General features: G+C 47.0%; 2 protein-coding genes across 5 annotated transcripts in view; one reads left to right on the top strand and one right to left on the bottom strand.

The window, feature by feature from the left end:
• Positions 1-20,980, bottom strand: part of LOC132398276 (uncharacterized) — a 1,154,100-nt gene that overhangs the window by 1,062,761 nt on the left and 70,359 nt on the right. The gene's annotated exons all lie outside the window — the stretch shown is intronic.
• The window catches only part of LOC132398275 (sodium- and chloride-dependent neutral and basic amino acid transporter B(0+)-like), a 90,948-nt gene continuing 83,316 nt past the window's right edge, over positions 13,349-20,980 (top strand). For 3 of the 4 annotated variants that reach the window (XR_009513600.1, XM_059977449.1, XM_059977448.1), the window contains exons 1-4: positions 13,349-13,594; positions 13,830-13,983; positions 14,994-15,125; positions 18,887-19,054. Coding sequence is in view for 3 of the 4 variants with exons in the window: in XM_059977449.1 (XP_059833432.1) it covers positions 13,523-13,594; positions 13,830-13,983; positions 14,994-15,125; positions 18,887-19,054 (526 nt within the window). In the remaining variant the exon portion in view is untranslated. Of the gene's footprint in view, positions 13,595-13,829; positions 13,984-14,215; positions 14,400-14,993; positions 15,126-18,886; positions 19,055-20,980 lie in introns of those variants that run through there. The other variant, XM_059977450.1, reaches the window with a different exon arrangement.

Here is a 20,980-nt window from a genome sequence, read left to right as displayed (position 1 = left end):
GTGATCACTGGACCTCTAGCCCTGTTAGTTGTGATCATTGACCCTTTAGCCCTGTTAGGAGTGATCACTGACCCTCTAGCCCTGTTAGGTGTGATCACTGATCCTCTAGCCTTGTTAGGAGTGATCACTGAACCTCTAGCCCTGTTAGTTGTGATCACTGACCCTCTAGCCCTGCTAGGAGTGATCACTGAACCTCTAGCCCTGTTAGTTGTGATCACTGACCCTCTAACCCTGCTAGGTGTGATCACTGACCCTCTTGCCCTGTTGGGAGTAATCTCAACCCTCTGACTCTGTTAGGAGCGATCACTGACACTCTGCCTCTGTTAGGAGTGATCACTGAACCTCTAGCCCTGTTAGTTGTGATCACTGACCCTCTAGCCCTGTTAGTTGTGATCACTGAACCTCTAGCGCTGTTAGGAGTGAACACTGACCCTTTAGGCCTGTTAGGAGTGATCACTGATCCTCTGTCTCTGTTAGGAGTGATCACTGAACCTCTAGCCCTGTTAGTTGTGATCACTGACCCTCTAGCCCTGTTAGCAGTGATCACTGACCCTCTAGCCCTGTCAGTGATCACTGACCTTCTAGCCCTGTCAGTGATCACTGACCCTCTGTCTCTTTTATGAGTGATCACTGAACCTCTAAACCTGTTAGTTGTGATCGCTGACCCTCTAGCCCTGTTAGGAGTGATCACTGACCCTCTAGCCCTGTTGGGAGTGATCTCAACCCTCTGTCTCTGTTTGGAGTGATCACTGAACCTCTAGCCCTGTTAGTTGTGATCACTGGACCTCTAGCCCTGTTAGTTGTGATCACTGACCCTCTAGCCCTGTTAGGTGTGATCACTGAACCTCTAGCCCTGTTAGTTGTGAGCACTGACGCTCTAGCCCTGTTAGGTGTGATCACTGGACCTCTAGCCCTGTTATGTTGGATCACTGACCCTTTAGCCCTGTTAGTTGTGATCGCTGACCCTCTAGCCCTGCTAGGTGTGATCACTGGACCTCTAGCCCTGCTAGGAGTGATCACTGGACCTCTAGCCCTGTTAGTTGTGATCACTGACCCTCTAGCCCTGCTAGGTGTGATCACTGGACCTCTAGCCCTGTTAGTTGTTATCACTGACCCTCTAGCCCTGTTAGGAGTGATCACTGAACCTCTAGCCCTGTTAGTTGTGATCACTGACGCTCTAGCCCTGTTAGTTGTTATCACTGACCCTCTAGCCCTGTTAGGAGTGATTACTGACCCTCTAGCTCTGTTAGTTGTGATCACTGACCCTCTAGCCCTGTTAGTTGTGATCGCTGACCCTCTAGCCCTGTTAGTTGTGATCACTGACCCTCTAGCCCTGTTAGGAGTGATCACTGACCCTCTAGCCCTGCTAGGAGTGATCACTGACCCTCTAGCCCTGCTAGGAGTGATCACTGACCCTCTAGCCCTGTTAGGAGTGATCACTGATCCTCTAGCCTTGTTAGGAGTGATCACTGACCCTCTAGCCCTGCTAGGTGTGATCACTGGACCTCTAGCCCTGTTAGTTGTGATCGCTGACCCTCTAGCCCTGTTAGGAGTGATTACTGACCCTCTAGCTCTGTTAGTTGTGATCACTGACCCTCTAGCCCTGTTAGTTGTGATCACTGACCCTCTAGCCCTGTTAGTTGTGATCGCTGACCCTCTAGCCCTGTTAGTTGTGATCGCTGACCCGTTAGCCCTGTTAGTTGTGATCACTGACCCTCTAGCCCTGTTGGGAGTGATCTCAACCCTCTGTCTCTGTTAGGAGTGATCGCTGACCCTCTAGCCCTGTTGGGAGTGATCTCAACCCTCTGTCTCGGTTAGGAGTGATCACTGACCCTCTGCCTCTGTTAGGAGTGATCACTGACCCTCTGCCTCTGTTAGGAGTGATCACTGACCCTCTGCCTCTGTTAGGAGTGATCACTGAACCTCTAGCCCTGTTAGTTGTGATCACTGACCCTCTAGCCTGCTAGGAGTGATCACTGGACCTCTAGCCCTTTTAGTTGTGATCACTGAACCTCTAGCGCTGTTAGGAGTGATCATTGACCCTTTAGCCATGTTAGGAGTGATCACTGACCCTCTAGCCCTGCTAGGAGTGATCACTGGACCCCTAGCCCTGTTAGTTGTGATCACTGACCCTCTAGCGCTGTTAGGAGTGATCATTGACCCTTTAGCCCTGTTAGGAGTGATCACTGACCCTCTAGCCCTGTTAGGTGTGATCACTGATCCTCTAGCTTTGTTAGGAGTGATCACTGATCCTCTAGCCCTGCTAGGAGTGATCACTGGACCCCTAGCCCTGTTAGTTGTGATCACTGACCCTCTAGCGCTGTTAGGAGTGATCATTGACCCTTTAGCCCTGCTAGGAGTGATCACTGACCCTCTAGCCCTGTTAGGTGTGATCACTGATCCTCTAGCCTTGTTAGGAGTGATCACTGATCCTCTAGCCCTGTTAGTTGTGATCACTGATGCTCTAGCCCTGCTAGGAGTGATCACTGACCCTCTAGCCCTGTTAGTTGTGATCACTGACCCTCTAGCCCTGTTAGTTGTGATCACTGATGCTCTAGCCCTGCTAGGTGTGATCACTGGACCTCTAGCCCTGTTAGTTGTGATCATTGACCCTTTAGCCCTGTTAGGAGTGATCACTGACCCTCTAGCCCTGTTAGGTGTGATCACTGATCCTCCAGCCTTGTTAGGAGTGATCACTGAACCTCTAGCCCTGTTAGTTGTGATCACTGACCCTCTAGCCCTGCTAGGAGTGATCACTGAACCTCTAGCCCTGTTCGTTGTGATCACTGACCCTCTAACCCTGCTAGGTGTGATCACTGACCCTCTTGCCCTGTTGGGAGTAATCTCAACCCTCTGACTCTGTTAGGAGCGATCACTGACCCTCTGCCTCTGTTAGGAGTGATCACTGAACCTCTAGCCCTGTTAGTTGTGATCACTGACCCTCTAGCCCTGTTAGTTGTGATCACTGAACCTCTAGCGCTGTTAGGAGTGAACACTCACCATTTAGCCCTGTTAGGAGTGATCACTGATCCTCTGTCTCTGTTAGGAGTGATCACTGAACCTCTAGCCCTGTTAGTTGTGATCACTGACCCTCTAGCCCTGTTAGCAGTGATCACTGACCCTCTAGCCCTGTCAGTGATCACTGACCCTCTAGCCCTGTCAGTGATCACTGACCCTCTGTCTCTTTTATGAGTGATCACTGAACCTCTAAACCTGTTAGTTGTGATCGCTGACCCTCTAGCCCTGTTAGGAGTGATCACTGACCCTCTAGCCATGTTGGGAGTGATCTCAACCCTCTGTCTCTGTTAGGAGTGATCGCTGACCCTCTAGCCCTGTTGGGAGAGATCTCAACCCTCTGTCTCTGTTAGGAGTGATCACTGACCCTCTGCCTCTGTTAGGAGCGATCACTGACCCTCTGCCTCTGTTAGGAGTGATCACTGAACCTCTCGCCCTGTTAGTTGTGATCACTGACCCTCTAGCCCTGCTAGGAGTGATCACTGACCCTCTGTCTCAGTTGGGAGTGATCACTGACCCTCTAGCCCCATTGGGTGAGATCGCTGACCCTCTAGCCCTGTTAAGAGTGATCACTGACCCTCTAGCCCTGCTAGGAGTGATCACTGAACCTCTAGCCCTGTTAGTTGTGATCACTGAACCTCTAGCCCTGTTAGTTGTGATCACTGACCCTCTAGCCCTGTTAGTTGTGATCACTGAACCTCTAGCGCTGTTAGGAGTGAACACTGACCCTTTAGCACTGTTAGGAGTGATCACTGATCCTCTGTCTCTGTTAGGAGTGATCACTGAACCTCTAGCCCTGTTAGTTGTGATCACTGACCCTCTAGCCCTGTTAGCAGTGATCACTGACCCTCTAGCCCTGTCAGTGATCACTGACCCTCTAGCCCTGTCAGTGATCACTGACCCTCTGTCTCTTTTATGAGTGATCACTGAACCTCTAAACCTGTTAGTTGTGATCGCTGACCCTCTAGCCCTGTTAGGAGTGATCACTGACCCTCTAGCCCTGTTAGGTGTGATCACTGATCCTCTAGCCTTGTTAGGAGTGATCACTGATCCTCTAGCCCTGTTAGTTGTGATCACTGGACCTCTAGCACTGTTAGTTGTGATCACTGACCCTCTAGCCCTGTTTGGTGTGATCACTGATCCTCTAGCCTTGTTAGGAGTGATCACTGATCCTCTAGCCCTGTTAGTTGTGATCACTGACCCTCTAGCCCTGTTAGGAGTGATCACTGAACCTCTAGCCCTGTTAGTTGTGAGCACTGACGCTCTAGCCTTGTTAGGTGTGATCACTGGACCTCTAGCCCTGTTATGTTGGATCACTGACCCTTTAGCCCTGTTAGTTGTGATCGCTGACCCTCTAGCCCTGCTAGGTGTGATCACTGGACCTCTAGCCCTGCTAGGAGTGATCACTGGACCTCTAGCCCTGTTAGTTGTGATCACTGACCCTCTAGCCCTGCTAGGTGTGATCACTGGACCTCTAGCCCTGTTAGTTGTTATCACTGACCCTCTAGCCCTGTTAGGAGTGATCACTGAACCTCTAGCCCTGTTAGTTGTGATCACTGACGCTCTAGCCCTGTTAGTTGTTATCACTGACCCTCTAGCCCTGTTAGGAGTGATTACTGACCCTCTAGCTCTGTTAGTTGTGATCACTGACCCTTTAGCCCTGTTAGGAGTGATCACTGATCCTCTGTCTCTGTTAGGAGTGATCACTGAACCTCTAGCCCTGTTAGGAGTGATCACTGACCCTTTAGCCCTGTTAGGAGTGATCACTGATCCTCTGTCTCTGTTAGGAGTGATCACTGACCCTTTAGCCCTGTTAGGAGTGATCACTGATCCTCTGTCTCTGTTAGGAGTGATCACTGAACCTCTAGCCCTGTTAGTTGTGATCGCTGACCCTCTAGCGCTGTTAGGCGTGATCACTGACCCTCTAGCCCTGTTAGGAGTGATCACTGACCCTCTGTCTCTGTTGTGAGTGATCACTGAACCTCTAGCCCTGCTAGGAGTGTTCACTGGACCTCTAGCCCTTTTAGTTGTGATCACTGAACCTCTAGCGCTGTTAGGAGTGATCATTGACCCTTTAGCCCTGTTAGGAGTGATCACTGACCCTCTGTCTCAGTTGGGAGTGATCACTGACCCTCTGTCTCAGTTGGGAGTGATCCCTGACCCTCTAGCCCCATTGGGTGAGATCGCTGACCCTCTAGCCCTGTTAAGAGTGCTTGCTGACCCTCTATCCCTGTTAGGAGCGATTGCTGACCCTCTAGCCCTGTTAGGAGTGATCACTGACCCTTTAGCCCTGTTAGTTGTGATCACTGACCCTCTAGCCCTGTTAGTTGAGATCACTGTCCCTCTATCCCTGTTAGTTGTGATCACTGATCCTCTAGCCCTGTTAGTTGTGATCACTGACCCTATAGCCCTGTTAGTCATGATCGCTGACCCTCTAGCCCTGTTATGAGTGATCACTGAACCTCTAGCCCTGTTAGTTGTGATCACTGACGCTCTAGCCCTGTTAAGAGTGCTTGCTGACCATCTAGCCCTGTTAGGAGTGATTGCTGACCCTCTAGCCCTGTTAGGAGCGATTGCTGACCCTCTAGCCCTGTTAGGAGTGATCAATGACCCTTTAGCCCTGTTAGGAGTGATCACTGACCCTCTGACTCAGTTGGGAGTGATCACTGACCCTCTGTCTCAGTTGGGAGTGATCCCTGACCCTCTAGCCCCATTGGGTGAGATCGCTGACCATCTAGCCCTGTTAGTAGTGATTGCTGACCCTCTAGCCCTGTTAGGAGCGATTGCTGACCCTCTAGCCCTGTTAGTTGAGATCACTGTCCCTCTAGCCCTGTTAGTTGTGATCACTGAACCTCTAGCCCTGTTAGTTGAGATCACTGTCCCTCTAGCCCTGTTAGTTGAGATCACTGTCCCTCTAGCCCTGTTAGTTGTGATCACTGACCCTCTAGCCCTGTTAGTTGAGATCACTGTCCCTCTAGCCCTGTTAGTTGTGATCACTGAACCTCTAGCCCTGTTAGTTGAGATCACTGTCCCTCTAGCCCTGTTAGGAGTGATCACTGACCCTCTAGCGCTGTTAGGAGTGATCATTGCCCCTTTAGCCCTGTTAGGAGTGATCAGTGACCCTCTGTCTCAGTTGGGTGTGATCACTGACCCTCTGTCTCAGTTGGGAGTGATCCCTGACCCTCTAGCCCCATTGGGTGAGATCGCTGACCATCTAGCCCTGTTAGGAGTGATTGCTGACCCTCTAGCCCTGTTAGGAGCGATTGCTGACCCTCTAGCCCTGTTAGGAGTGATCATTGACCCTTTAGCCCTGTTAGGAGTGATCAGTGACCCTCTGTCTCAGTTGGGTGTGATCACTGACCCTCTGTCTCAGTTGGGAGTGATCCCTAACCCTCTAGCCCCATTGGGTGAGATCGCTGACCATCTAGCCCTGTTAGGAGTGATTGCTGACCCTCTAGCCCTGTTAGGAGCGATTGCTGACCCTCTAGCCCTGTTAGTTGTGATCACTGAACCTCTAGCCCTGTTAGTTGAGATCACTGTCCCTCTAGCCCTGTTAGTTGAGATCACTGTCCCTCTAGCCCTGTTAGTTGTGATCACTGAACCTCTAGCCCTGTTAGTTGAGATCACTGTCCCTCTAGCCCTGTTAGTTGTGATCACTGACCCTTTAGCCCTGTTAGTTGTGATCACTGACCCTCTAGCCCTGTTAGTTGAGATCACTGTCCCTCTAGCCCTGTTAGTTGTGATCACTGACGCTCTAGCCCTGTTAGTTGTGATCGCTGACCCTCTAGCCCTGTTAGGTGTGATCACTGAACCTCTAGCCCTGTTAGGAGTGATCTCTAACCCTTTAGTCCTGTTGGGAGAGATCATTGCTCCTTTGGTTCCATTCAGAGTGATCACTGACCTTTTGGCCCCATTGGTAGAGATCTCTGATCCTCTGACCCTTTTGGGAATGATCTCTGACCCTTTGACCCCATTGGGTGAGATCACTGACCCTCTGGCACTATTTGGAGAGATCTCTGACCCTCTGGCTCCCTTGGGAGAGATCTCTAATCCTCTGGCCCCATTGGGATTGATCTCTGACCCTCTGGCCCCCTTGGGTGAGATCGCTGACCCTCTAGCCCTGTTAAGAGTGCTTGCTGACCATCTAGCCCTGTTAGGAGTGATTGCTGACCCTCTAGCCCTGTTAGGAGCGATTGCTGACCCTCTAGCCCTGTTAGGAGTGATCAATGACCCTTTAGCCCTGTTAGGAGTGATCACTGACCCTCTGTCTCAGTTGGGAGTGATCACTGACCCTCTGTCTCAGTTGGGAGTGATCCCTGACCCTCTAGCCCCATTGGGTGAGATCGCTGACCCTCTAGCCCTGTTAAGAGTGCTTGCTGACCATCTAGCCCTGTTAGGAGTGATTGCTGACCCTCTAGCCCTGTTAGGAGCGATTGCTGACCCTCTAGCCCTGTTAGGAGTGATCAATGACCCTTTAGCCCTGTTAGGAGTGATCACTGACCCTCTGACTCAGTTGGGAGTGATCACCGACCCTCTGTCTCAGTTGGGAGTGATCCCTGACCCTCTAGCCCCATTGGGTGAGATCGCTGACCATCTAGCCCTGTTAGGAGTGATTGCTGACCCTCTAGCCCTGTTAGGAGCGATTGCTGACCCTCTAGCCCTGTTAGGTGTGATCACTGACCCTCTAGCCCTGTTAGTTGAGATCACTGTCCCTCTAGCCCTGTTAGTTGTGATCACTGAACCTCTAGCCCTGTTAGTTGAGATCACTGTCCCTCTAGCCCTGTTAGGAGCGATTGCTGACCCTCTAGCCCTGTTAGGTGTGATCACTGACCCTCTAGCCCTGTTAGTTGTGATCACTGACCCTTTAGCCCTGTTAGTTGTGATCACTGACCCTCTAGCCCTGTTAGTTGAGATCACTGTCCCTCTAGCCCTGTTAGTTGTGATCACTGACCCTCTGCCTCTGTTAGGAGTGATCACTGAACCTCTAGCCCTGTTAGTTGTGATCACTGACCCTCTAGCGCTGTTAGGAGTGATCATTGACCCTTTAGCCATGTTAGGAGTGATCACTGACCCTCTTGCCCTGCTAGGAGTGATCACTGACCCTCTAGCCCTGTTAGGTGTGATCACTGATCCTCTAGCCTTGTTAGGAGTGATCACTGACCCTCTAGCCCTGTTGGGAGTGATCTCAACCCTCTGTCTCTGTTAGGAGTGATCGCTGACCCTCTAGCCCTGTTGGGAGTGATCTCAACCCTCTGTCTCTGTTAGGAGTGATCACTGACCCTCTGCCTCTGTTAGGAGTGATCACTGACCCTCTGCCTCTGTTAGGAGTGATCACTGGACCTCTAGCCCTGTTAGTTGTGATCACTGACCCTCTAGCCTTGCTAGGAGTGATCACTGGACCTCTAGCCCTGTTAGTTGTGATCACTGAACCTCTAGCGCTGTTAGGTGTGATCACTGACCCTTTAGCCCTGTTAGGAGTGATCACTGACCCTCTGTCTCAGTTGGGTGTGATCACTGACCCTCTAGCCCCATTGGGTGAGATCGCTGACCCTCTAGCCCTGTTAAGAGTGCTTGCTGACCCTCTAGCCCTGTTAGGAGTGATCACTGACCCTCTAGCCCTGCTAAGAGTGATCACTGAACCTCTAACCCTGTTATTTGTGATCACTGACCCTCTAGCCCTGTTAGTTGTGATCACTGACCCTCTTGCCCTGTTGGGAGTAATCTCAACCCTCTGACTCTGTTAGGAGTGATCACTGACCCTCTGCCTCTGTTAGGAGTGATCACTGAACCTCTAGCCCTGTTAGTTGTGATCACTGACCCTCTAGCCCTGTTAGTTGTGATCACTGAACCTCTAGCGCTGTTAGGAGTGATCACTGACCCTTTAGCCCTGTTAGGAGTGATCACTGATCCTCTGTCTCTGTTAGGAGTGATCACTGAACCTCTAGCCCTGTTAGTTGTGATCGCTGACCCTCTAGCGCTGTTAGGCGTGATCACTGACCCTCTAGCCCTGTTAGGAGTGATCACTGACCCTCTGTCTCTGTTGAGAGTGATCACTGAACCTCTAGCCCTGCTAGGAGTGTTCACTGGACCTCTAGCCCTTTTAGTTGTGATCACTGAACCTCTAGCGCTGTTAGGAGTGATCATTGACCCTTTAGCCCTGTTAGGAGTGATCACTGACCCTCTGTCTCAGTTGGGAGTGATCACTGACCCTCTGTCTCAGTTGGGAGTGATCCCTGACCCTCTAGCCCCATTGGGTGAGATCGCTGACCCTCTAGCCCTGTTAAGAGTGCTTGCTGACCCTCTAGCCCTGTTAGGAGCGATTGCTGACCCTCTAGCCCTGTTAGGAGTGATCACTGACCCTTTAGCCCTGTTAGTTGTGATCACTGACCCTCTAGCCCTGTTAGTTGAGATCACTGTCCCTCTATCCCTGTTAGTTGTGATCACTGATCCTCTAGCCCTGTTAGTTGTGATCACTGACCCTATAGCCCTGTTAGTCATGATCGCTGACCCTCTAGCCCTGTTATGAGTGATCACTGAACCTCTAGCCCTGTTAGTTGTGATCACTGACGCTCTAGCCCTGTTAGGAGTGATCACTGACCCTTTAGCCCTGTTAGGAGTGATCACTGACCCTCTGTCTCAGTTGGGAGTGATCACTGACCCTCTGTCTCAGTTGGGAGTGATCCCTGACCCTCTAGCCCCATTGGGTGAGATCGCTGACCCTCTAGCCCTGTTAAGAGTGCTTGCTGACCATCTAGCCCTGTTAGGTGTGATTGCTGACCCTCTAGCCCTGTTAGGAGCGATTGCTGACCCTCTAGCCCTGTTAGGAGTGATCAATGACCCTTTAGCCCTGTTAGGAGTGATCACTGACCCTCTGACTAAGTTGGGAGTGATCACTGACCCTCTGTCTCAGTTGGGAGTGATCCCTGACCCTCTAGCCCCATTGGGTGAGATCGCTGACCATCTAGCCCTGTTAGGAGTGATTGCTGACCCTCTAGCCCTGTTAGGAGCGATTGCTGACCCTCTAGCCCTGTTAGTTGAGATCACTGTCCCTCTAGCCCTGTTAGTTGTGATCACTGAACCTCTAGCCCTGTTAGTTGAGATCACTGTCCCTCTAGCCCTGTTAGTTGAGATCACTGTCCCTCTAGCCCTGTTAGTTGTGATCACTGAACCTCTAGCCCTGTTAGTTGAGATCACTGTCCCTCTAGCCCTGTTAGTTGTGATCACTGACCCTTTAGCCCTGTTAGTTGTGATCACTGACCCTCTAGCCCTGTTAGTTGAGATCACTGTCCCTCTAGCCCTGTTTGTTGTGATCACTGACCCTCTAGCCCTGCTAGGAGTGATCACTGACCCTCTAGCCCTGTTAGGTGTGATCACTGATCCTCTAGCCTTGTTAGGAGTGATCACTGACCCTCTAGCCCTGTTGGGAGTGATCTCAACCCTCTGTCTCTGTTAGGAGTGATCGCTGACCCTCTAGCCCTGTTGGGAGTGATCTCAACCCTCTGTCTCTGTTAGGAGTGATCACTGACCCTCTGCCTCTGTTAGGAGTGATCACTGACCCTCTGCCTCTGTTAGGAGTGATCACTGACCCTCTAGCCCTGTTAGTTGTGATCACTGACCCTCTAGCCCTGCTAGGAGTGATCACTGGACCTCTAGCCCTGTTAGTTGTGATCACTGACCCTCTAGCCTTGCTAGGAGTGATCACTGCACCTCTAGCCCTGTTAGTTGTGATCACTGAACCTCTAGCGCTGTTAGGTGAGATCGCTGACCCTCTAGCCCTGTTAAGAGTGCTTGCTGACCCTCTAGCCCTGTTAGGAGTGATCACTGACCCTCTAGCCCTGCTAAGAGTGATCACTGAACCTCTAACCCTGTTAGTTGTGATCACTGACCCTCTAGCCCTGTTAGTTGTGATCACTGACCCTCTTGCCCTGTTGGGAGTAATCTCAACCCTCTGACTCTGTTAGGAGTGATCACTGACCCTCTGCCTCTGTTAGGAGTGATCACTGAACCTCTAGCCCTGTTAGTTGTGATCACTGACCCTCTAGCCCTGTTAGTTGTGATCACTGAACCTCTAGCGCTGTTAGGAGTGATCACTGACCCTTTAGCCCTGTTAGGAGTGATCACTGATCCTCTGTCTCTGTTAGGAGTGATCACTGAACCTCTAGCCCTGTTAGTTGTGATCGCTGACCCTCTAGCCCTGTTAGGAGTGATCACTGACCCTCTAGCCCTGTTAGGAGTGATCACTGACCCTCTGTCTCTGTTGTGAGTGATCACTGAACCTCTAAACCTGTTAGTTGTGATCGCTGACCCTCTAGCCCTGTTAGGCGTGATCACTGACCCTCTAGCCCTGCTAGGAGTGTTCACTGGACCTCTAGCCCTTTTAGTTGTGATCACTGAACCTCTAGCGCTGTTAGGAGTGATCATTGACCCTTTAGCCCTTTTAGGAGTGATCACTGACCCTCTGTCTCAGTTGGGAGTGATCACTGACCCTCTGTCTCAGTTGGGAGTGATCCCTGACCCTCTAGCCCCATTGGGTGAGATCGCTGACCCTCTAGCCCTGTTAAGAGTGCTTGCTGACCCTCTAGCCCTGTTAGGAGTGATTGCTGACCCTCTAGCCCTGTTAGGAGCGATTGCTGACCCTCTAGCCCTGTTAGGAGTGATCACTGACCCTTTAGCCCTATTAGTTGTGATCACTGACCCTCTAGCCCTGTTAGTTGAGATCACTGTCCCTCTAGCCCTGTTATGAGTGATCACTGATCCTCTAGCCCTGTTAGTTGTGATCACTGACACTCTAGCCCTGTTAGGAGTGATCACTGACCCTCTAGCGCTGTTAGGAGTGATCATTGCCCCTTTAGCCCTGTTAGGAGTGATCACTGACCCTCTGTCTCAGTTGGGAGTGATCACTGACCCTCTGTCTCAGTTGGGAGTGATCCCTGACCCTCTAGCCCCATTGGGTGAGATCGCTGACCATCTAGCCCTGTTAGGAGTGATTGCTGACCCTCTAGCCCTGTTAGGAGCGATTGCTGACCCTCTAGCCCTGTTAGTTGTGATCACTGAACCTCTAGCCCTGTTAGTTGAGATCACTGTCCCTCTAGCCCTGTTAGTTGAGATCACTGTCCCTCTAGCCCTGTTAGTTGTGATCACTGAACCTCTAGCCCTGTTAGTTGAGATCACTGTCCCTCTAGCCCTGTTAGTTGTGATCACTGACCCTTTAGCCCTGTTAGTTGTGATCACTGACCCTCTAGCCCTGTTAGTTGAGATCACTGTCCCTCTAGCCCTGTTAGTTGTGATCACTGACGCTCTAGCCCTGTTAGTTGTGATCGCTGACCCTCTAGCCCTGTTAGGTGTGATCACTGAACCTCTAGCCCTGTTAGGAGTGATCTCTAACCCTTTAGTCCTGTTGGGAGAGATCATTGCTCCTTTGGTTCCATTCAGAGTGATCACTGACCTTTTGGCCCCATTGGTAGAGATCTCTGATCCTCTGACCCTTTTGGGAATGATCTCTGACCCTTTGACCCCATTGGGTGAGATCACTGACCCTCTGGCCCTATTTGGAGAGATCTCTGACCCTCTGGCTCCCTTGGGAGAGATCTCTAATCCTCTGGCCCCATTGGGATTGATCTCTGACCCTCTGGCCCCCTTGGGAGAGAATTCCGACCCTCTGGCCCCGTTGGGAGCGATCTCTGACCATCTGGCACTGTTGGGAGTGATCATTGATCAGGTCCGAAAACCTTCAGCTTGATGCTACCATCTTTCTTGCGGCCTGGAGATGAAGTTGTTCATACCCGGTGTTCCTCTTTTTTTTTCTGTGAGCCAGCTTGTGTTCTCGGCCTTTTTCGGGTTCTTGTTCTGACCTTCAGGCATGGCATCATGCTGATCGAGATCCAAACGGAACGTCACAGGCACCAACAGTTTCCATAACACAAACATTACAAAATTAACAAGCACAACATGCAGAAAAAAATTAAGTAATTTAAGAGATTTTCTATCTGGAAGTAGATGCCTGTGAAATCATTGTTCACTGGTGCCATCTTTTTTGTCATGTATTTTATTTTGAGATGGGCAGAGTTATTTAAACCAGGAAATGATTTTCCAGAAATATTTTCATATTTGTGAACCAAGCAAGCTGTGGTCTGCCTTGCGTGATATTTTGGTTGGAGCTGATGCTCTTGCTGGTGGTTCCTTTACCAATGCCATTGTCAAACCTGTAAACGAAAGCTAGATGTAACTACTATAAATAATTCAATGGAGAAAAGCTACATTTGTATCTGATTAATCAGTAACAAAAGAACTCAAAAGACCTTGGTTTGTGGTAAATCATCAGCAGAGTGCTGGGACTTAAATCTGATCCTGACTTCTGACTGTGGAAGTGTTATTCGCCAGAGTGGATTGCGTTAGCCCAAAACAAAAAAAAATTACAGCAGCATGTCATCCATAACTGTTTGAATGCAAGAATCCTTTGAGAATTAATCTTGAAGTGGATAGAAGAATTATTCATCATTACTTAAAGATGAAAACTGAAAAAGCAGTTGCTTATAGGTTCTCACAGCATGATCATCGTATTCAATTTTCAGAGGATTCAGTAAGTCTTTTTTATCAAAAAATGGCAAAAATTACTTGTGGACAGTCCTGAAATATTCCGTTAATTTGAGGATCTGTGATTAGTAATGTTCAAGATCACTTGAAGGAGCTCAGAATGTTTCCAAACTGCTCTTTGCTGCTCGTTGGAAAATAGTTTAATGCTTCTGTAGTGAACTTCATGTTTGAATTTTGACCTAACAAAGATTGTTTTCATTCAGTTTTCTTTCTTCCCCCAGGTTGCCACAGATGGACATGTAAATGAGAGTGACGAAAATGTGGAGCGAGGCAACTGGTCTTCGAAGACCGAATACCTACTCTCTGTGATAGGCTGTGCAGTGGGACTTGGCAATGTCTGGAGATTCCCTTACCTGGCGTACAAGAATGGAGGAGGTACTCTAGAGAATAAGATATGTAGGAGGGAAAACAGAAACATGGGTGAAGAGCCATTGTTTTATAAATATAGTAATACTAAATTTATTGTATCACAGAACTTCATTGCACTGGGTGACTAAAAGTTTTGAGCATTTCTTCTATCAGGAAAGATTAAGACATTCTTTAAGGTGTAAATTATAATATGCATAATTTTTGGGATGATCCAAAATATATGATAATTTATCATTAGAATTGAGTGGATCTTCCATTGTGAACAACTGATGATTAATGAACATTGTCATAATGAATAAACTCAACACATCAAGCATATTCATTGTGGGATACAGACCATCAACTGGTTACAACTACTTGAATTATCAACACCTCTACATATGAGTGAGCTCCCATAATATTGCTAAATTCAGAAGTCCAAGGTATGTAGATATGTTCTTTCCTTGAATGTCAGAACTCAATTCCTTCCCCTTCTCCCCCTCCCTCTCTCTCCTTCCCCAATTATAGTAATTTACTTTCTTACAAGTTTTATGTGTTTTTACAATATTCTGAAAGTATGGTTACTATATTTTTAAAAAGTATTTTTTGACTTAGAGACATAGTTTTTTGACTATGAAACCTCTTTGGTATCCAGGAGTGAGCTGCATTTTCTCTGGTTTATCTGTGCTGTGTCAGATTTGGGAACTAAGATTTTAATTTGGCGTATGAACTTTGCAAAATGGAGATGACTCTATTCATTTTATTCACAGCTACAGATACAGGAATGAAGCTGAAAAATGAATTTTTCACATGTTCTGTAGGGATCACTAAATCTTACATGACTGAGAGGAAACACAGGAATGATAAATAAATATTTGAGATAATGATCATCAGATGTAAATGGTTATAGACATACAGCACACTTCAGAGATTTGCTCATAATGTCCATCTTCCAGAAATGAAGAAGTTCAAATTGACTTTCATATTGGTGGTACTTGATCTTAGTCTCCAGTGAAGTCGTTTCCTAAATTTTCTAGGAGTCTTTCTTATTCCCTACCTGCTCATGCTGGCACTTATTGGAATGCCGATGTTTTTTCTGGACACGTCATTTGGGCAATTTGCCAGCCTTGGACCTGTTTCGATATGGAAAGTCGTGCCAATGTTTCAAGGTTATTTGCTTATGCTTATTTAAATATGCTTATTTAACTCTACAGTTTAGTTACAATTTGAGTGAGTAATAGTGTTTAAATCTTGCCAATGTACTGCTTTTTAAAGTCTAGTTTGCAGAGCTGAAACAACCTTGTTGGTTCACTGTTCACAGTCGAAGATCTGTTAGATTTTTACAAAAGGGGAATGTAAGGCAAGCCATCTTGTACAAATTAATATAAATAAAAAACATTGCAGATGTGAGAAATCTAAATTAAAAACAGAAAAATCTAGAAATATTCAACTGCTTTAGATGCATCTATGGGAAGAGAAACACAGCTAACTTCTTAGGTCAAAGAGATCCTTTTTAGAAACAGGAAGGAGCTGTAAGCTGCATGGAAAGCAATGTTAACACTTTTGTCACCATGAGATAAACTGTGAACAAGGACATCTTGTCACAGAGTGAATGGGTACAGTTAGAAGGTAAGAAAGAGCTTAGATAAAAAGTAATGGAGGAATTGTGAAATAGCGAAATGTGTCCAGTAGGTCAAACCGGACATGTCTTCCATTCCTAGAGGGGGGGGGGGAAAGGGGACAAATGAGTTAGAAACAACGAGCAAGCTGGGCAATATGATGGATGACAACTGATACAGACATGTAACTGAAATTGTAGAATTTAATCCAAGTCCAGAAGGCTGCGAGTGAAAGATGAAGTTTGCTTTGGACTTCATTGTAACACTGCAGGAGACCACAGTCTGAAAGCACAGCGAGTGAGTGGAATAGAGAACCAAAGTGCCAAGCAATTCCTGAAACAATTGACCTTTGGAAAATTATGAAGTATTTTTACTAGAATTTGTGTCTTCCACCAACTAAGTTTGTCCACGTTGATTTATGTTGGCCTACTCATCTGTCGTAGTTTGTGTAGGTCTTGCCAGGAGTTCCATAACTTCAATTAATCTGGGTATGTATTTTGAATTGTGCAGTGTAGTAGCGTGAACATAGCTCTTTACAAACATCACTCGTGTAATACTTACCCAACAGGCTGGTATATGTCTAGGGGAAAAGCAGATCCAGCCACTCACCAACCCACCTCCCGTACACGCAGGTGCTGTGAGAATCAAGTTTATGCCGCGCGCACACACACCATATCAAACTCACACCAGATACTGTTATGGAATACCTTTTAAAGATTTTACTGAAACTAAAAGAGTACTATGCAATACAGTATATATGAAGGAAAAGAAAATAAAGTAAAAGGCGCTAACATCAAATTTCAGTCAGTTTAGTGCACATCGTTGGAGCTCAACCATCGAACCATTCGACCCCTCGTCACTTTCCTCCGACTTCCACATCCTCACACATGGGACCACCCCCGGGGGTCCACCGAGCAGTGCAGCGCACGTCCACCTTCCTCGGTGACTCCTTCCTGCCTCTCCTGAAAAGACCATGAAATCCCCAAGCTCCCAGCCTCATGACAAAATAACATTCCCCATTGGTTAAAAAATGAATAATCCCCATATCAGCAAGTCCAAAGCTAAACAACTGTGAGAGAATACACTTATCAAACATGAAAGCATGCCTACTCTAGCAAACCAAAGAAGCCATTTTGATTAACATACACAATACATTGTACACTTGTGTTCTTGGTGGAGGAGCTAAAATGAGAGATTCTTGTATCTACAAATGTTCGGAAATCTTCAGCCTTACTTTCAAAGATATGTGAATTCCAATAAGCCTAGAGTCAATCCAGCAGGAGCTGGTAGCATGAACTCTACATGTGTCAAACAAATAGTCAGGATTAACAAACATGCCTTCCAATGCCATATATCACTAACATATTTGGCGAGTATTCAGTTCATAATATTTCCATTGATCATCTACAAATTATTTATACTAATGAGGAAATGCACCAAAAATTCTTTGATAGAAATTCATTTAGTAAAACACTTTCTTGAAAGCTTCTAGACCCAAGTCACATTTGTACATTTTGTGTTTTTGTGTATCATTTCCAAGCAATCCTCCTGGGCAATTGTAAGGAACAGTGACATATTGTCACAAGCACTCCTGGGTTAATAACTTATAGTTACCACTGCTGAACTAGAATTCATGATGGATAAGTTAATCAATTGTCTAAATCCTTCATATTTCCTCTATCCAAAAATAAAAAATCTAGCCTCCAGGCCAGTTCTGGGCTCCAGGTTTGCCCAAATCCTGGACTTTAATCACATAATTGTCATTGAATCTGCTGGTTCAAGTCTCACCATCTGCAACCACATCAAATTTAAGTTCAAGATTAAGTATCATTCAACTCTACAAGTATATAGCCAAATTAAATAGTGTTTCTTGGGACCAAGGTGCAAAGCATATAACCAACACACAGCACACTGTACATAGCATAGAGTACAAATAGTCTATAGTTACAGTTTCAGAAAGACAAACACATAGTATAGCAGAAGTCCCTGAGTGCCATGATTATCAATTTTCCATTGAGTGAACACTGGAGGGCAGCACTGATGGGAGGGCCAATTTGAACCCAGTACAGATTCTAGCACAAACCCAGAGGCTCTTACTCTTTCTTCTCCCCTTTGTGTCCCCTCCTCTGGGCGATCTCAACAGGCAACTTTGCGGTGAAGGCCTCGTCCTTTTCACAACCAAGGCAACACAGCTCCCCAGCATCATTCTCTGTCAATGAACCAGTGGACTGGACTTATAGTATTTGATGTTACCAGTGTCCAACAGAGTCATGCAATCACGATAAAAATGTCCAAGACAATTAGTCATGCTGCACACCATCCAATCAAGTCTCCAGTCTTAATTGTCCCCGTTCCAGTGCCAGTCTCCATCTGTACATTCCCAACATTAAAATGTCAGCTCTTATCCAAAATGCTGGACTTTAACAGTCTCTTCCCCATATCCCACCATCCTAGTCACTGCAGTATCCTTGACCAGAACCAAAACTTTCAATAAGGTCTCCTGGGGATGTCCCACTAAGAGTATGGACATAGATTTTGATTGAAGGTTTTACAGGCTGTATATGCTGCATTTGATGTTTAATCTATCTTCCATTCATTTTTGGGAAGTGGTTAGTAACTGGAGTATCTGGAAGAGGTACAAACCTCCACATTCACAGCACTGCAAGTCAGAATAGAGCTCTACGTTCTAAATTTTTTGCTATTTAAGGGGATACTGCTACATTACAATGCCTGGCTGGGCAGTTTACATGTTTCAAGGAACACAAAACATGGTACAACTGTCATGAGTACTTCTTCCAGTAATTTGCTTTTAAGGTCCTCTTTCAACAGGTGCTTAGTGGTAATCAGCATTCAGTCCATACTTCCCTATCTCTGATTGCTCTTGGTGGAGAGACAGTAATTGAATGATTGCAAGCCTTTCAGTGAAAGTAATCCTACGTATTGTTGGATAATGAATTTCAGGATTTAGACCTGGTAATGTTGAAGCAATGATAACAGATATCCGTGGTTGAAGGGTGTGCAACTTGGGGGAAATCTGCTAGTAATGGTGTTTCCACATTCTTGTTCATCACATTGATCCTGGTGGTAGAAGTCAGGGACATGGGATGCAATCAGAATAGCCTGGTCAAGTAACTCAGTGGGTTTTGTAGTTGATGAAAGAGAGGTTGAATGCCAATCACAATTGTTGAGTAGGTCTCTACCAGGAAAATAAAGATTATTTCATTGCAACCTACTCAACAACCTTTGTGTGGGGTTGTGCAGTATTTTATTTAGATTCTATTCTAAACTCCTTTTCCCTCATTTATTTTTAGGTATTGGGATCACAATGGTTCTTGTAATTTCAGTTATTGACATTACCTACAACTGCATCATTGCCTACAGCCTGTATTACCTGTTTGTCTCCTTCCAATCCCCTCTGCCGTGGGCAGACTGCTTCAGTTGGTGGGGAGCAGATGAAACCTGCAGCAGGACACCCAGAGGTACTGTGTTAATGTCCATTGGAAAAGGCTGGACACCACCTTGGTACTTTCACTTCCATCAGTCTGAATTAATGATAGTAATGGAGACTGGGCCTTTATGCTGTATCTGAAACTTAAATTGAAAGAGAACATTTTGGAAGAATTCAGCAAATTGTGCAGTATCTGTGGAGAAATTACCTTATTCCTATTTGTTGTTTCTTACCTCTTAGCCAGAGTTCTATCTGTGTATACAGTACATGTTATTTCCAACATCTTGACACATTGTCTAAAGTCTTTTGAAATTGCAAATATGTTCATATGCTGGTTCTCATTTAACTAAAGATGCCAGAAAAAATGTCTGCAATATCATGAAGGCTCCCAACCACCTTGTCCCACTCCCATCAGGGCTATGCAGTATCCATGCTAGGACCACCAGACTCAAAATCAGTTCACCGAGCAGTAAGACAGATCAATACCACTGTCATTAACATCCACCACAGCCCTCACTTTATCAGTACCTGTCAATCAACTTATTTACCTAGATGTAGCATCACTATTTGTACATACAATCAATCAATGTATATAAACTAATTTATATTTATATTTATTGTGTTTCTTTTATTATTTTACTCTTTATTGCATTTTTTGTGCTGGATCAGATCCAAATTAACAATTATTTTGTTGTCCTTAATACTTGTCTACTGGAAAAGGCATTAAACAATTTTGAATTTTGAAACTTGAATCTTAAATCATTATTCCAATTAAGACCTCAAATAAATTTCAGAAACACTTTATCCTTTATGATATTGTGCTGACTTTGCTAGATTAGATTTCAATTTTAAAAATCTGGTGCCAATTTGTTCCCTAAAAATAGATACTTGTGGCAACCCACTTTCTGCGCAGGCAAACCAGCTCACAAATAGCCAACGCGCGGGGAGATACTTTGGTAATGTACTTCTGACGTCATTTCTGCCCAGAGAGTGCGGGAGCTAGGGATTAAATGCCAGCGCCGCGATGTTTGAATAAACTGGTCTCGAAATGACTTACTGACTGTGTGTTGTTATTTCAGCACTGTGTGTAGCGCATCGCTACATTGGTGACCCCGACGGTCCAAATGGGATTTGGACCAAAGATGACCGACTCTTCATCTGTTAACACAGTTTTGCTGAAACTGCTGACTTTCTGGATGCTGCGACCACGCATGTGGTTTAGCCAAGCAGAAGCCTGGTTCCAGATTCGGCAGATATCCTGATTCCACGCGTTACTACCACATGGTGAGCGCCCTTGACCAGGAGACGGCCGCCCAGGTTGCGGATTTCATACAGTCGCCCCCGGAAGAAGGCAAATATGAAGCATGCAAAGCACTGCTCATTGTGACCTTTGGCCTCACATGGCATGAGCAGGGTGCCCGCCTGCTTCACCTGGACGGGTTGGGAGACAGGCTGCCAGCAGCATTGATGGACGAGATGCTGGCCCTGGCTGACGGACTCAAGCACTGCCTCATGTTCGAGCAAGCGTTCCTAGAGCGACTGCCCGAGAGCATACATCTGCTGCTGGCCGACGCAGATTTCAGCGACCCTCGGAAGGTGGTAGCCCGGGCAGACATGCTGTGGAAAGCCAAGAGGGACAGCGTGGCAACTGTCGATCAGATTACCAGGCCACGTGCCCAACAGCAGACCAAACCAGGCCCAGCAGGGGGGCGCAGACAACACAGAGGCAAGAGTGAGGAGGCCAGTGAACAGTGGTGTTTCTACAACTAGCGGTGGGGCACAAAAGCCCACCGTTGACGCTCGCCCTGCAAGGGCCAGGGCCAGCTGCCGCTAATGACTATGGTGGCTGGCCACCAGGACAGCCTCTTGTAAGTTTGGGACAAACATTTGGGACTCCGCTTTTTGGTTGACACTGGAGTGGAGATCAGCGTCTTGCCCCCGAAGGGGTACGACACCC

This window comes from Hypanus sabinus, chromosome 8 (assembly GCF_030144855.1).
Source record: "Hypanus sabinus isolate sHypSab1 chromosome 8, sHypSab1.hap1, whole genome shotgun sequence".
Taxonomy (NCBI): domain Eukaryota; kingdom Metazoa; phylum Chordata; class Chondrichthyes; order Myliobatiformes; family Dasyatidae; genus Hypanus; species Hypanus sabinus.
Note: the sequence above shows the minus strand (reverse complement) of the source record. Positions and strands in the feature narration are given on the sequence as shown.